Source organism: Genypterus blacodes, unplaced genomic scaffold (assembly GCF_046128005.1).
Source record: "Genypterus blacodes isolate CSIRO-AG114 ecotype Tasmania unplaced genomic scaffold, CSIRO-AGI_Gbla_v1 ptg000320l_1, whole genome shotgun sequence".
Taxonomy (NCBI): domain Eukaryota; kingdom Metazoa; phylum Chordata; class Actinopteri; order Ophidiiformes; family Ophidiidae; genus Genypterus; species Genypterus blacodes.
In genome coordinates, this window is record NW_027467107.1 from 45,001 (window position 1) to 58,228 (window position 13,228).

The 13,228-nt window shown below is 50.1% G+C and overlaps 1 protein-coding gene across 1 annotated transcript in view; it reads left to right on the forward strand.

The window, feature by feature from the left end:
* gpd2 (glycerol-3-phosphate dehydrogenase 2 (mitochondrial)) overlaps positions 1 to 12,573 on the forward strand; it is a 17,500-nt gene extending 4,927 nt beyond the window's left edge. Inside the window, exons 3-17 of the mRNA XM_076137464.1 lie at positions 252 to 423; positions 545 to 669; positions 783 to 880; positions 1,162 to 1,325; positions 2,670 to 2,834; positions 2,979 to 3,123; positions 3,913 to 4,106; positions 4,189 to 4,323; positions 4,406 to 4,581; positions 5,566 to 5,697; positions 5,783 to 5,941; positions 6,686 to 6,798; positions 7,151 to 7,229; positions 7,350 to 7,448; positions 9,891 to 12,573. Coding sequence (XP_075993579.1) covers positions 252 to 423; positions 545 to 669; positions 783 to 880; positions 1,162 to 1,325; positions 2,670 to 2,834; positions 2,979 to 3,123; positions 3,913 to 4,106; positions 4,189 to 4,323; positions 4,406 to 4,581; positions 5,566 to 5,697; positions 5,783 to 5,941; positions 6,686 to 6,798; positions 7,151 to 7,229; positions 7,350 to 7,448; positions 9,891 to 10,016 — 2,082 coding nt within the window. The 3' untranslated portion in view covers positions 10,017 to 12,573. The remainder of the gene's footprint in view (positions 1 to 251; positions 424 to 544; positions 670 to 782; positions 881 to 1,161; positions 1,326 to 2,669; positions 2,835 to 2,978; positions 3,124 to 3,912; positions 4,107 to 4,188; positions 4,324 to 4,405; positions 4,582 to 5,565; positions 5,698 to 5,782; positions 5,942 to 6,685; positions 6,799 to 7,150; positions 7,230 to 7,349; positions 7,449 to 9,890) is intronic.
* Positions 12,574 to 13,228: the final 655 nt, after the last annotated feature.

Consider the following 13,228-nt stretch of genomic DNA (forward strand, 5'->3'; position numbering starts at 1 on the left):
ACACTGATTACTGATTACTACACATTACATTGCATAATATTCAAAAGTGATTGCAATGCAAATATCATGTTATTGTCCCAGGGTGAAGATGCTTATGATGCCTCAGGACCTCCAGGACTCTGAACTCTTTATAACTTTGACATTGCAGTAGAGCTTTAACATAGAGAACTAACACGCCAACACTAACACCTAACCTGTTGATGTGTGTGTGCGTGTGCGTGTGTGTGTGTCTTGTGGGCGCCGGTGTGAAGGCGAGGTTAGCACACGTGGCGGCCGAGGCCGAGCTGAAGCTTCCCTACCCGGACGACTTTCCCACCCGGAAGGCCCAGCTCGCCGCTCTGAAAGACACCGAAGAGTTTGACGTTCTGATCGTGGGGGGCGGAGCCACGGGGGCGGGATGTGCCTTAGACGCTGTCACACGCAGTAAGTAGCCGACCAATCGCATTCCTAGTTGTTGGGGCGACACACAGGTTCTAGATTAGATAGGGTTAAAGGAACGCAGCAGCTCGGTGGAGATGTGAGTTTGAATCCGATCTTTCCTCAGACCTCAAGACCGCCCTGGTGGAGAGAAGCGACTTCTCTTCAGGCACGAGCAGCCGCAGTACCAAGCTCATCCACGGGGGCGTCCGCTACCTCCAGAAAGCCATCCTGCAGTTAGATTACGAGCAGGTTCCGTCTAATCTTCTGTACCTTCATCATTCTCATCCTCATCCTCCTCTCTCTCTCTCTCCATGGTCTCACTCCCTCCCTCTCTCTCTCTGTCTGTTGTCGTTGTCGCTCAGTACATGATGGTGAAGGAGGCGCTCTATGAACGAGCCAACCTGCTGGAGATCGCTCCTCACCTGGCTTCACCGTTACCCATCATGCTCCCTGTTTACAAGTGAGTGTCAGACTGGAGGATTAAGGGGACGTCCAGGTTCACAACCGTAACCCAGCCTGACCACTGAGTAATGCCACAGTATTGCGCAACAGGAGGGGGGGGGGGGGGGGGGTAGTTACTGTCCTTACCCACTCACCTCTCCCTGCCTCCCTCCTCTGTAAAGCGCTGTGTGGCCCAGGCTGCTAGAAACGTCTGTAGCTTTATGATTAAAGGTCGGATTGACTTCAAAGTGAGCAAGAAAACACCAAACACCGAGTTGTGTTTGTGTGTTCTGCGCCCAGATGGTGGCAGCTGCCGTACTACTGGGCCGGGATCAAGATGTACGACGTGGTGGCAGGGATCCAGTGCCTGAAGAGCAGCTACGTCCTGAGCAAGACCAAGGCCCTGGAGCTGTTCCCCATGCTGAAGAAGGACAAGCTGGTGGGCGCCATCGTCTACTACGACGGTGAGCCGCCCCGCGCACACACACACACACACACACACACACACACACACACACACACACAGGCTTTCCTCTCAACTGTCACGACTTGCCTTTGAAGAGAAGCATAACTCATCTGTGTATTTTCTGTAAACAAGTCCAAAGCGGCTGAGTCATGTTCGCAGCTCTCGCCCGTCCCTCGCCCGTCCCTCGCCCGTCCCTCGCCCGTCCCTCGCCCGTCCCGGCGCTCTCTCACGCGGCGCTCGGCTCCCTGTCGATGGAAACGCAGAGTGAATCACGATAGAGTGGTCATGTAACGCCGTCGTGTTTTTAAACTTCTCTCCCGGAACTGTAAGGTAACACGTTCCTCTGTGTGCCTGAGTAACTGTGAAGACGCCATCGATCCTGAGACGCTGTGAAACGGGCCGCCTGCTGAGGGACGATCCATGAGCAGAGACGGGCCTGTGACCAATGAGCTGCAGGGTGGGAACACATACCAAAGAAATGAAGATCAGACATGAGCTGTAATCTGGCCTCCACGTCTCCGCTGGTCCCTGACTCCAGCACACACACACACACACACACACACACACATACAGACACATCTACAGCAGCTTCCCTTTGGTGCAAAGCAGCGTATGTTTGATTTCCGCCTCAGCCCTCTCTGAGTGGGGTGGGGGTAGGTGTTGGGGGGGGGGGGGGGGTTGATGGTGGAGGGATGGGGCGTCTATTCTCCAATTATGCCGTCTGGAACAATCACGCCCGTGACATTTCGAAATCTGACCTTCTCTTCCCGGCGGTGTAAAAGCGCAGAGCAGCAGCGTCGTCGTCGGTCGGACCAGCTGAGCAACACACACACACACACACACACACACACACACACACACACACACACACACACACACACACACACACACACCACTCCACCCCCCAGCTGAGGCGCTTAAAGCTGCTGTCAGGGGCAACAACAGCAGCAGCAGCAGCAGCGGCACTTTTAATTCCACACAAACAGGGTTGAGGTGAAATGCAGACGTACTGGTCAGGCGGGAAAGAGGCGGTGGCGTGTTTATGCTGCTTTAGGCAACTCTGTTTCTCTGTCGCTCAGCAAAACAGAGCAGCAGGAGGCAGACTGATGTGTGGGAGTGTGCACTCATGATCATCAATACCTTCATGACTGATCTATAAGTTTATTCCAGTGTTTATTTATATTTGTTTGTGATTGGCAGACATCTTGACTCTGCTTCAGAAACCTGCAGCCTGAACAGAAATGTCACTCTGTAACTCTGTCTCCTTCCTCCTTCCACTCTGATCCTGTCTTTCCTGTCCATCTCTCTCTCTCTCTCTCCTCTCTCTCTCCTCCTCCCCCAGGGCAGCACAACGACGCCCGTGTGAACACTGCCATCGCCCTCACCGCCGTGCGCTACGGCGCCGCCGTCGCCAACTATACAGAGGTGATCCACCTGCTGAAGAGGAGCGACCCGGTGAGCGGCGTGGAGAAGGTGTGCGGCGCCCACTGCAGGGACGTGATGACAGGTGGGGTGTGAGGGCTAAAGGGGGCCAGAGGGGGCCGGAGGGGGCCAGAGGGGGCCAGAGGGGGCCCCCCAACCAAACGGACCTCATCTCATCGGACACAATCCCATTTGATGTCACACACTGCTTCACTTTCCTCCACACTAGGGCAAGAGTTCGACGTGAAGGCCAAGTGTGTGATCAACGCCACCGGCCCCTTCACAGACTCGCTGAGGAAGATGGACAACCAGAAGACGGAGAACATCTGCCAGCCCAGCGCCGGCGTGCACATCGTCATCCCCGGTTACTACAGGTAACAACACACTGCGCCGCTTAAAGCACAGAACCTGCTTGCGTTCACTTGTGTGTTTTCTCATTCTTGCGGGTAAACACAGCGGTTAAGGCCTCGGCGAGCGGCAGAGCGGTTCCGTGGAAGTCGGAGGGTTTTTAAAGTTCAGCGAAGCTTATTGAGCGAAACCCGGGGGAGTCGGAGCCCTTTGAGCAGCACCTCAAATGCCAGCCACCTAATTCTCTTCCCCTCTTCCGCTCGTCTTCCTCCTGCCCCTATCTGCCCTCCTCTTCCTCCCCATCTGTGTTTTTCCCATTTGCGCGTCTTTTCATCGCCGATCCGCTCCTGGCTTGTTATTTCCTCCTCTTCCCTCACAGCCCCTTCACCTCCCTCTCCTCCCAGATAAATTGAATGATATAGAATCCCAGATAGGTCGTCTGTTCCATGGGAGGATGGGAGACAATAACAGCACCGACCGTTTAAACAGAATAACCACGGGGCGCCTTCGCCTAAGTTCATTTGGAGGAAAAGTTTATTCGTAAAACAACAGAAACAAATGTGTTTGCTCCTGGTTTGAAGTCATCTGTTTGTCTTGGTGGAGTTCTGTGGCGTTTCCTCCTCTGATCTCTAATTGACTCAAACGTTTATTCAATTTAATTTCAGGTGGGATTCATTGTAGACCTTTGTTCGTATTCTTTCGTAAAAACAAAAGAATAGTAATGATAATGTTGCTGCTTGTCCTTGTCCATGTGTGTAGTAACAACATCTCCTCCTCCTGCTGCTCCTCCTCCTCCTGCTCCTTCTGCTCCTCAGCCCTGACAACATGGGGCTGCTCGATCCGGCCACCAGCGACGGGCGCGTCATTTTCTTCCTGCCCTGGCAGAACATGACCATCGCCGGGACGACGGACACGCCCACCAACGTGACGGCACACCCCATCCCAAGGGAGGAAGACATCAACTTCATCCTGAGGGAGGTCCGCAACTACCTCAGCCCCGACGTCGTAGGTAGGGACGCCCCCCCGAGTCTTTCCTGTCCATTTGGTGTGTGTGTGGCGTGTTGAGTGACGGCGTTTTGTTCACCGCGCAGTGCGGCGGGGCGACGTCTTAGCGGCGTGGAGCGGCATCCGGCCCCTGGTGACCGACCCCAACTCCAAAGACACTCAGTCCATCTGCAGGAACCACATCGTCAGCATCAGCGACAGTGGACTGGTCACCATCGCAGGTCAGTGTGTGTCCGTGTGAAGCTGCCACAGTCCGCTCCTCTGCACGTTAACCCCCTACATGCCGTGTCCTGGCTTTCCTAGGTGGTAAGTGGACTACATACAGGTCCATGGCTGAAGAGACCCTGGACGCAGCCGTCAAATCCCACAGTCTGACAGCTAACCCCTGTAAGACCATGGGCCTGAAGCTGGAAGGGGCCAAGGGCTGGACCCCAACCGCCTACATCCGCCTGGTGCAGGACTACGGTCTGGAGAAAGAGGTGGGGCGCTCAAAGAACAGGTCTCAAGGTCAACCAGGGATATAAAAACAGAAAACACTGAACTACAGGTGGAGCAGGTCACTGAGGAGAGAGAGCCAAGGGTCACCAAACCAAACTAACAAAGGTAACAGCAGTACCTCTGAGATGCTAAAAGTCCAATCTGAGTCCCACTGCAGCTCCAGCAGCGTTGCTCTCACAGGGACGCGTTCGCTTCCTCCACCTTATCTCACCCACACTCCAACATCAGCAGTGGAGCTGATTAAAGCCGCCGCCGCCGCCGCCGCCGGTGTAACAGCACTGACATTTCTGCTACACAACGGAGTGGACACGCTGAAATTCACACTGTACAATTCATCAATGGCATTAAGTAAGGGCGCATTGATTTACATCCGGCTACGCTCCCCGCTCACACCGTCTTTCCAATAATTAGCTGTGCGTTTTCATTAAATGGACTGGAACATTGTTTCAGAGGAAAGAGCACTGGTGCACAGAGTGTCTACAGTATACTTACTCCTCATTAAAGGCATTCTGCACCAGCTGTGGCGTTCTGCAGAATATTCCTAAAAGGTCACTGTTGATATTTGGACAGCGTTTGCCCTTTCGCATGATCGGCAAGCCAACGATCTGAATAGCAAATAGGCCGCTTGTGTTCTCTAAACATATGACACCTCATTGACAAAGTGGCACTTGCACTTATCGTTTAACTCTGAAGAGATGGAATTGATCATCTGAACACCGGGAACTCCAACTAGCATCAACATCATCATCGTCACTTCAAAGCCTGTAAAGGAGCAAATAAAGTAAAGTAACAGCAGCTTCCTGGCCAAACAGGAGATTTCATTCAATGTATAAGTTTGTAAACAAGAAATATGAAACATGAAGCCCAATCAGTTGATTAATCACTTTATTTAAATAGAGTGTTTTGATCTGGCTCTCTTGCTCTCATACTTCTCTCTGATGTATGGTTTCTGTCTCTGTCCCCAGGTCGCCCAGCACCTGGCATCGACGTACGGAGGAAGGGCTTTCGACGTGGCCAAGCTGGCTCAGGTGACCGGGAGGAGATGGCCGATCGTGGGGAAGCGGCTGGTGTCTGAGTTCCCGTACATCGAGAGCGAGGTGGAGCGCGACATCCTGCAAAACTAAAATCACCGTCTAGTTGAACTAGCAGGCTCAAATGCTCCTGTGTGTCTTCCCCGCACAGGTATTGTACGCCATCAAGGAGTACGCCTGCACCGCCATCGACGTCATCGCTCGCCGGACGCGCCTGGGCTTCCTGAACGTGCAGGCGGCGGACGAAGCTCTGCCCCGCATTGTCCAGATCATGGGGAAAGAGCTGAACTGGAATCAGGAGCGGCAGACGGTGAGGCTCATTACAGGGATTCACTTCAGCACGTCGACTTTCTTATGATGAAAGAATCTCTACATGTCCCACAACCCCTGTGTGGTTGACACAAGGCTCAAATCCCTGCTGCTTCCTTAACTGATTCTGAGAGCAGCACACAATGGAGAGTTCCACACCCTCTATCCTCTCTCTGGGGACGCTCTGCCTGCCGGTGTGTGTGTGTGTGTGTGTGTGTGTGTGTGTGTGTGTGAGAGCTGGACATGAAAACTGAACTCTCCCCAAGTGTAAGCTTCTATTGTCTGCCAGTTCTGGAAAACCACATGTCACAGGGAGGAGAAAGAGACTAAAGGAGACGTTCAGCTCTGCATTAGCTCAAGTGGAAACATCTGCCAATCACGTATATCCAATAAATAAATGTGTTTCCACTCACGTTTGACAGGTTTTCACATCAGAACAAGTGAAAATGTCAGACAATCCAGAGAATAAAATGTCTGGACTAGTCTGGACATGAGTCTAGTCTAGTCTAGTCTAGTCTAGTCTAGTCTAGTCTAGTCTAGTCTCTGGACATCTAGTCTTGAGAAAGCACCTTCCTTGGTCCGCTTCCTCATGTGACCCAATTAGGCAGCCGAGGTGTGAACGACCCTCGGGGACCGTACAGGATGTAGTCCTCTTTGATCGTTTCATGATGTGGATCTGAGGCTTCCTGGCGTTTCTGACTCTCTCTCTCTCTCTCTCTCTCTCTCTCTCTCTCTCTGATGTCAGGCGGAGCTGGAGGCAGCCAGGAAGTTCCTGTACCATGAGATGGGCTACAGGTCTCGCTCTGAACAGCTGACCAAGACGACTGAGATCAACCTGGAGTACCAGGAAGTCATGAGGTAATGGGCCGTTCTTCTCTTGACTAATTGAGTCTTTCTGAAGGTGAGGTGTCGCCAGGATACATAAATCCAACAGGAAAAAAATAAAAACTGACATTTATTTGGACGGAAATGTCACAGATTATTGCTGTAACCTTTATTTTAAATTAGCAGAGCGTTAAATTCTGTTGCATTCCTTTTGTTGCTCGCAATTCAGATGTAATTATCAAATCTAGGTCAGTCATAATTCAGATGTCTGCCTTCCCTTTATGACACGCAGTGATCTTCACCTCCTCTGACTGACGCACCTGTTAAAAGGTTACGACAAACTCAGGAATCAGTCTCTCAGTACTCCTTACGTCTCCTGTTTCAGGTACAAGAAGCGCTTCCACACGTTCGACAAAGAGAGCAAAGGGTTCATCACCACTGTTGATGTCCAGAGAGTTTTGGAAGTAGGTCTCCCTTCCTCCCTCCTCTTCTTCCTCATTTACTTGCCTCTCTTTCTTTCTCTCGTCACACATCTGTCCTCATTATATCTCATTGATTCCTGCCCTCGTTCTCCGTCTCTGCAGAGCATCAATGTCCAGATTGATGAGAATGCGCTCCATGAAATCCTTAATGAGGTGGACCTTAACAAGAACGGACAAGTGGAGTTTGATGAGTTCCTGCAGGTATGACAGCCACTGTATCGATGAGCTTTAATCACTGGTGTTCAGCCGTACGCTTACCGATAACATTCACATCAGCCTCCAGAAGATCATTCTTAATATGATCAAGTAACAGAGTAGCTTAGCTGCAACTAAACTACTTTAAATCAGGAGAAGGTTGACACGTCTCAAAGCAGGACCGTCTCATTCAGGTGTTCCTCCAAGGCTGAATACCAGATGTTTTTTACACTGTCCACACACACACACACACACACACACACACACACACACACCACTGTGTGTCTCCACGTTTCATCATATCAGCCTCCGACTGATGAGAGGAATCATTAATGCCTAAAACCTCCATCAGTGTTTGACCTCAGACCAGCAGACCAAGAACAAACACACGAGGGCCAGATAATACAAGCCCATGGGAACCAGATCTGTCACACACTCAGACAGACACACACACAGCCACAGACACACACAGAGATACACACACACGCACACACACACACAGACGCTGCGTTCATGTGCTTAAGGTTTAATGTTCCTCAGCTTGGTTCCAGGTGATTTCACATATTTGATGCCTAAATTTGAATGTTAGCCCAGCAGGACCCGGCTGTCCTCAGAGGTCTCAGACAGTCAGAGCTGCGAGCCCACCTGCTCACTAAAGTCGCCACAGATGTATCTACATTATGCTTCATTGTAAATTATACTGCGGTTAAAAAAAGGCCATCATCCACCTTTGAGACGTGAGAATTGAGCAGATCTCAACCTGCAAGCTGAAGGTGTGAAGCCTTATCTCCCATGCGGCGTGTTCACAAGCAGCAGGTCGGACTAGACGAAGCTAATTAGAAAGGAGATTCAGTCAGCGGCCTCAGTAATGAGGGCTGAAGTGTGTCCAGGGCTCCCGCCTCGTCCGCCCTTAAATTACTTTCTCACTTGACAAGTCCAAAAGAGTCATTAGAAGAGGGCTTGATGACAGCGGATGGTTTAGTCTTCATTAGTGGAGGTTCCTCGTCTGGCTGAAGGCGACGGTGTTATCGGCCTGGCTGAGGATGCCAGCTGAGGCTGACGGTGAAGACGGCACGGAGGAAGTCGCATTCCATTTCCAGTCAAGATAGCCCAGAGCGAGATCGACAAAAGGCCGCTTGTGACGCGTGAAACGGAGAGCTACTGTGAGGCGGTGATGGAGAACCCACGACATAAACTCTGAGAGCAAACAGGAGCGACGGAACAAAGGCAACAAAAAAAGACTCTTAGCTCATTTAAAGCCAAAAATGACTCACAAAACAAAAGTCCAAACTTCACCGAGTCTTCTGCTGAGGCACAAACACCCAAAGACACACAAAGAAAGTCTGCAGCTCCGCTTCTGAAGAGGTGTGAAAGCTGCACCGGGCTACTGTTAGCACCGTTAGCACCGGTGGCTTCAAATGGCGCCAACTGCAAAGCCAAATACGCTGAAATCACAGTTTGTGTGTCTGGAGGAGTTTTGTGGAGAAGCAAACGGAACGGGACAGAATCTGTGGAAGCTCCTTCTCCCGCCGCACCGCTCGGCTCCTGCTCCTGTCGCACTTTTGCTATCTGTTACGGTAACCGCTGGCAACAAGGTCTCCAGATTGTCTGCCCCGACTTTGTTTACGCTGTCTACCCGTCCACGCCCGTCTACCTTCCAGTCTTCAGGTAGACAGGTAGGAGTTGGTTGCACCTTGTTGGCACGTTAGGAGTTGTGACACATGGGGGTCCACAGCAGGTCTAAGGCCTCTGAGGTGAGACAGGAGGTTTCATCCTCACACAGATCATTATTTCCTCCTTAACCAGCGACTCTGTGTCACCAAGTCCTTTGTTTTTCTTGCATTTGACAAGTCGACCTTTCCAGCCTCAGCTTACCGTCACCATGTCATCCCTCCCTCCCTCCCTCCCTCTCCATCTCTCCCCTCTCTCTCCCCCTCTTTCTCTCTTACTCCCTCCCCCCCTCTCTCTCTTTACCTCACTCTCTTTCCCTCTCTTTCCCTCTTACTCCCTCACTCTCTCGTTCCTCTCTCTCTGACTTTCTCTCTCCCCCCTCTCCCCTCTCTCTCTATCTCCATCACACTCTCTCTCGCTCCGTTTCTCTCTCCCCCTCTCTTTCTATCTTACTCCCTCACTCTCTCTCTCCCTCACTCTCTGTCTCTCTTTCTCTCTCTCTCCCTCCCTCGCCTCTCTCTCTCTCTCCCTCTCTCTCTCTCCCTCCCTCTCTCCCTCTCTTTCTCTCCCTCCCTCCCCTCTCTCTCCCTCCCTCCCCTCTCTCTCTCTCTCTCGCTCTCCCTCCCTCCCCTTTCTCACTCTGTCTCTCTTTCTCTCTCCCTCCCCTTTATCTCTCTCTCTCTTTCTCTCTCCCTCCCTCCCTCCCTCCCCTCTCTCTCTCTCTCTCCCTCTCTCTCTGTCTCCCACCCCCTCTCTCTCCCCCTCTCTCTCTCTCAGCTGATGAGCGCCCTGAAGAAGGGACAAGTGTCCGACAGCCGCCTGGCCACCCTGATGAAGACGGCGGAGGAGACGCTGGGCAAGAGGGAGCCCGTGTCGGTGGACCGCAGCGGGGGCGGAGTCTGAGTCTGAACGCTGGATTTCACGCTTGCCAAGAAAAACCTTTAGTGACAAAAAAAAAAAAGCAGAGGTCGTATGCAAATGAGCTGATTTGAATGACAATATTGTAATCAAGAATGCATTTGGCCAAATCAAGTGTGGACCAGCATGAGGCGTGTGTGTGTGTGTGTGTGTGTGTGTGTGCGTGTGTGTGTGTGTGTGTGTGTGTAGGTGCTGGTAAATGCTATCTAATGATTCATGTGATCACAGGGTCGGTCATGGGTTCTGGTGAGGAGTTGATCCGCCTGTGTGTTCTTGTCTTGTGTACACCGATACCTGGTGCCTGAGAGTACACAACACAAACCCGGTCTGTACCCGGTCTGTACGAGTCTGTACCGGTCTGTACCGGTCTGTACCGGTTTGTACCCGGGTTGTACTGTCTTTAAAGTACTTTTTTTATATTTGATATTTGACATCACCTTTGTAGATTCTCCCAACACGCATTTGTAACCTTTGCTCCGCTTCATCCTGGACGCCGGCGCGGCGTAAACACGGCCCGCGGTGCGTTGGTGACCTCGCGGCGGTAACTTGTCGCGTACTCTTTGAACGCTTTAATGATTTTGACCTTAAAGCGCCGCCAATGTTTTCTGAAGCACTTCCTACGCCGCTCACACTGAATTAGCTAGACTTTGTTTTGGGGTTAGAGGGGCCCAGACGGGACGAACCGCACCGCTGAAGACGCACAACTTTCTCACTACCAGCATAACTGCTCCTGATATTGAGGTTTACATCACGCGGTTTCCAGCTTTATCGTTACTGCACATTTGTATCAGATTAGATTAGAGATTAGATGAAAGTATTTATACCTTCACGTCCTTTAAGACGCGCTGGTGAGGCACAAACGTACGATTAGAAAGGGATCACATGTGGCTGCACGCTACAACCCGCAACTAATGTAAAGAAAAAGTCTTTATTTTTACAATGAGTCTGTTTGAAGTGGAATCTTTTTGGATGTTTTTGTTTTGCGTGTTTGTCGCATGCTGTTTGCCAATCAAGACAAGAAAAACAAGATCGCAATATCTGATCGCAGCCCCAACTTTTATGTTCAGCTCTTTGTCAGGGTGAAAGGAAAGTGTGTGTGTGTGTGTGTGTGTGTGTGTGTGTGTGTGTATCTGTGCCTTCATGTGCCTATATGACACGACTACACTCCATCCTCTCCAGTATACGGGGACGCTCGGGTCAGAATGTAAAGCCTTTTATATAAAGAATGATCTTTAAGCTGTTATTCTGAGAGCAGAGGTGTGAAGAGTGGACACGCTGCCATGTTTGATATTTTTAGATTCATATGTTGAAACCAAATACTTCACTACAGCTTGTAACACTGTTTCATTTCAGTTTGAAAGTTTTCAAAGCTGTATTTCTTTGTTCTGGCTCCTTCCAACATGGCGGCGTGTTCACCCTCGCTCGTTCTTCACCTTTACAGTTTACAAACCTTTTATTGTACCTCCATTAAGGCGGGAAACTTCCTGTGATCACCATGACGCCACTGAGATCAAAGTCATGATTTAGAGGAGCAGACAGAGGATTTAGACTCCGCCCCCTGATGCCAGGTTGAGCATTTCAGCCAATCAGATTGCTCGGACGCATGTTGACCCCTGGCCACCTCCTCACTTCAGCCCCACCCGAGCGTACGTCTTACTCCACTTTTTTTTTTTTGCCTTAATCGCATTAGGGACGAATATTCCCAGAATTGAGTGTAACCGTGACGACCTCGCCAGATCAATGTGCTTCCTGGCCTCCTTCGCTGTGAGGTTTTCCACTTTCCTGTTGCTAAAATCAGAATCCTTCCCCCTGCCACCCGCCCACCCATGGACCAACACTGTAACTGACCTGGATCAGCTGGTGGTCACAGGGGGGTTGGGCCACAATGAGACGACACTGAGGACCCTTCAAACTGCCAACGCGCCCATCAGGAATCGCTCATGGGCAGCACGACTCAAATCCACATCCTGATGTTTGATTGTCTTCTTTGGATGAAATTACAGCTTTATCCAGTGTCAAAGAGAATCGTGTTCCTCCTCCTTTATACAGCGAGTTCACTGTGAGTCAAAAAAACAACGCAATTATCTCATTAAATGTATCTGGTTGCTTGCAAAGCTTTGTGGGTTTTTGTGTGGTTTTTCTGTGTGTGTGTGTGTGTGTGTGTGTCTGTGTTGCGTCCGTCATCCTGGGCGTCATGACGGCAGAGACGTGATGTGACAGCCTGTGAAGACGAGCGACGCCAAGCGCTCCAAGCGTTCAATCAGCACATTTATGATTATTTTACCATGGAAACATCAATTTGTTCTTTCATTCTATCATTTTCATGATTTCATTTCTACATCTAGAGTTTTAGAGAAAATCAACAATGTGATGGATTTTCATGGTTTGTGTCTTGGAAGCCAATATTTGTTTATAAATCAATAATCGAACACAAATGAAGTAAAAAGCTGCAGAGCCAAACACTTTGATCTCAGTGCTTTGTGTTTTATTTCTCCTGTATGTTTGACATCAGTGTTTCAAGGGTTAATAAAGGAACATTTATCAAACTATATTACATTCATACCAATCTATCTGTATTGTGTTTATTGTTTATTGATTTAACTTAAATATTTTAGTCAGTTTGGTAATACAGGAAGTAATTCTTATTAGCTAAAAACAAACAGTTACAATGATTTTTATATTTTTTCTGTATTTTAAACTTTTTGCATAATTCTAAACCTAATTTTATAGTTTCAATAGTTTATTATGAAATTTATTTGACTGGAAATGGATCAATTCCCATCATATTTAAGTGTGTGTGCGTGTGTGTGTGTGTGTGTGCGTGTGTGTGTGTGTGTGAAGAACAACAGCAGCACAGTAACTGTTTATCTAACAGAATATCACAATGTTCATTTACTCTCTGATCGATTACAATATAATCTCAGGTGAGCTGCAGCTGATCGACGACGGGTTCCCACGACGACACACACACACACACACACACCAAACTTCATCCAGTGTGTTCCCTGTAAACAGGGTGAACAGCAGCTTTTCTCCCTAAAGGTCACGCAGAGATTTGAATGACAGCTTTAAGTCCTGCGCTCATATTACGCTCTGCGGCGCCGCCCTGCACCCTCCATGCTCCACTCTTCGTCTTCCACCCTCCATGCTCCACCCTCCATGCTCCACCCTCCACCCTGCACCCTCCCCCCTGCACC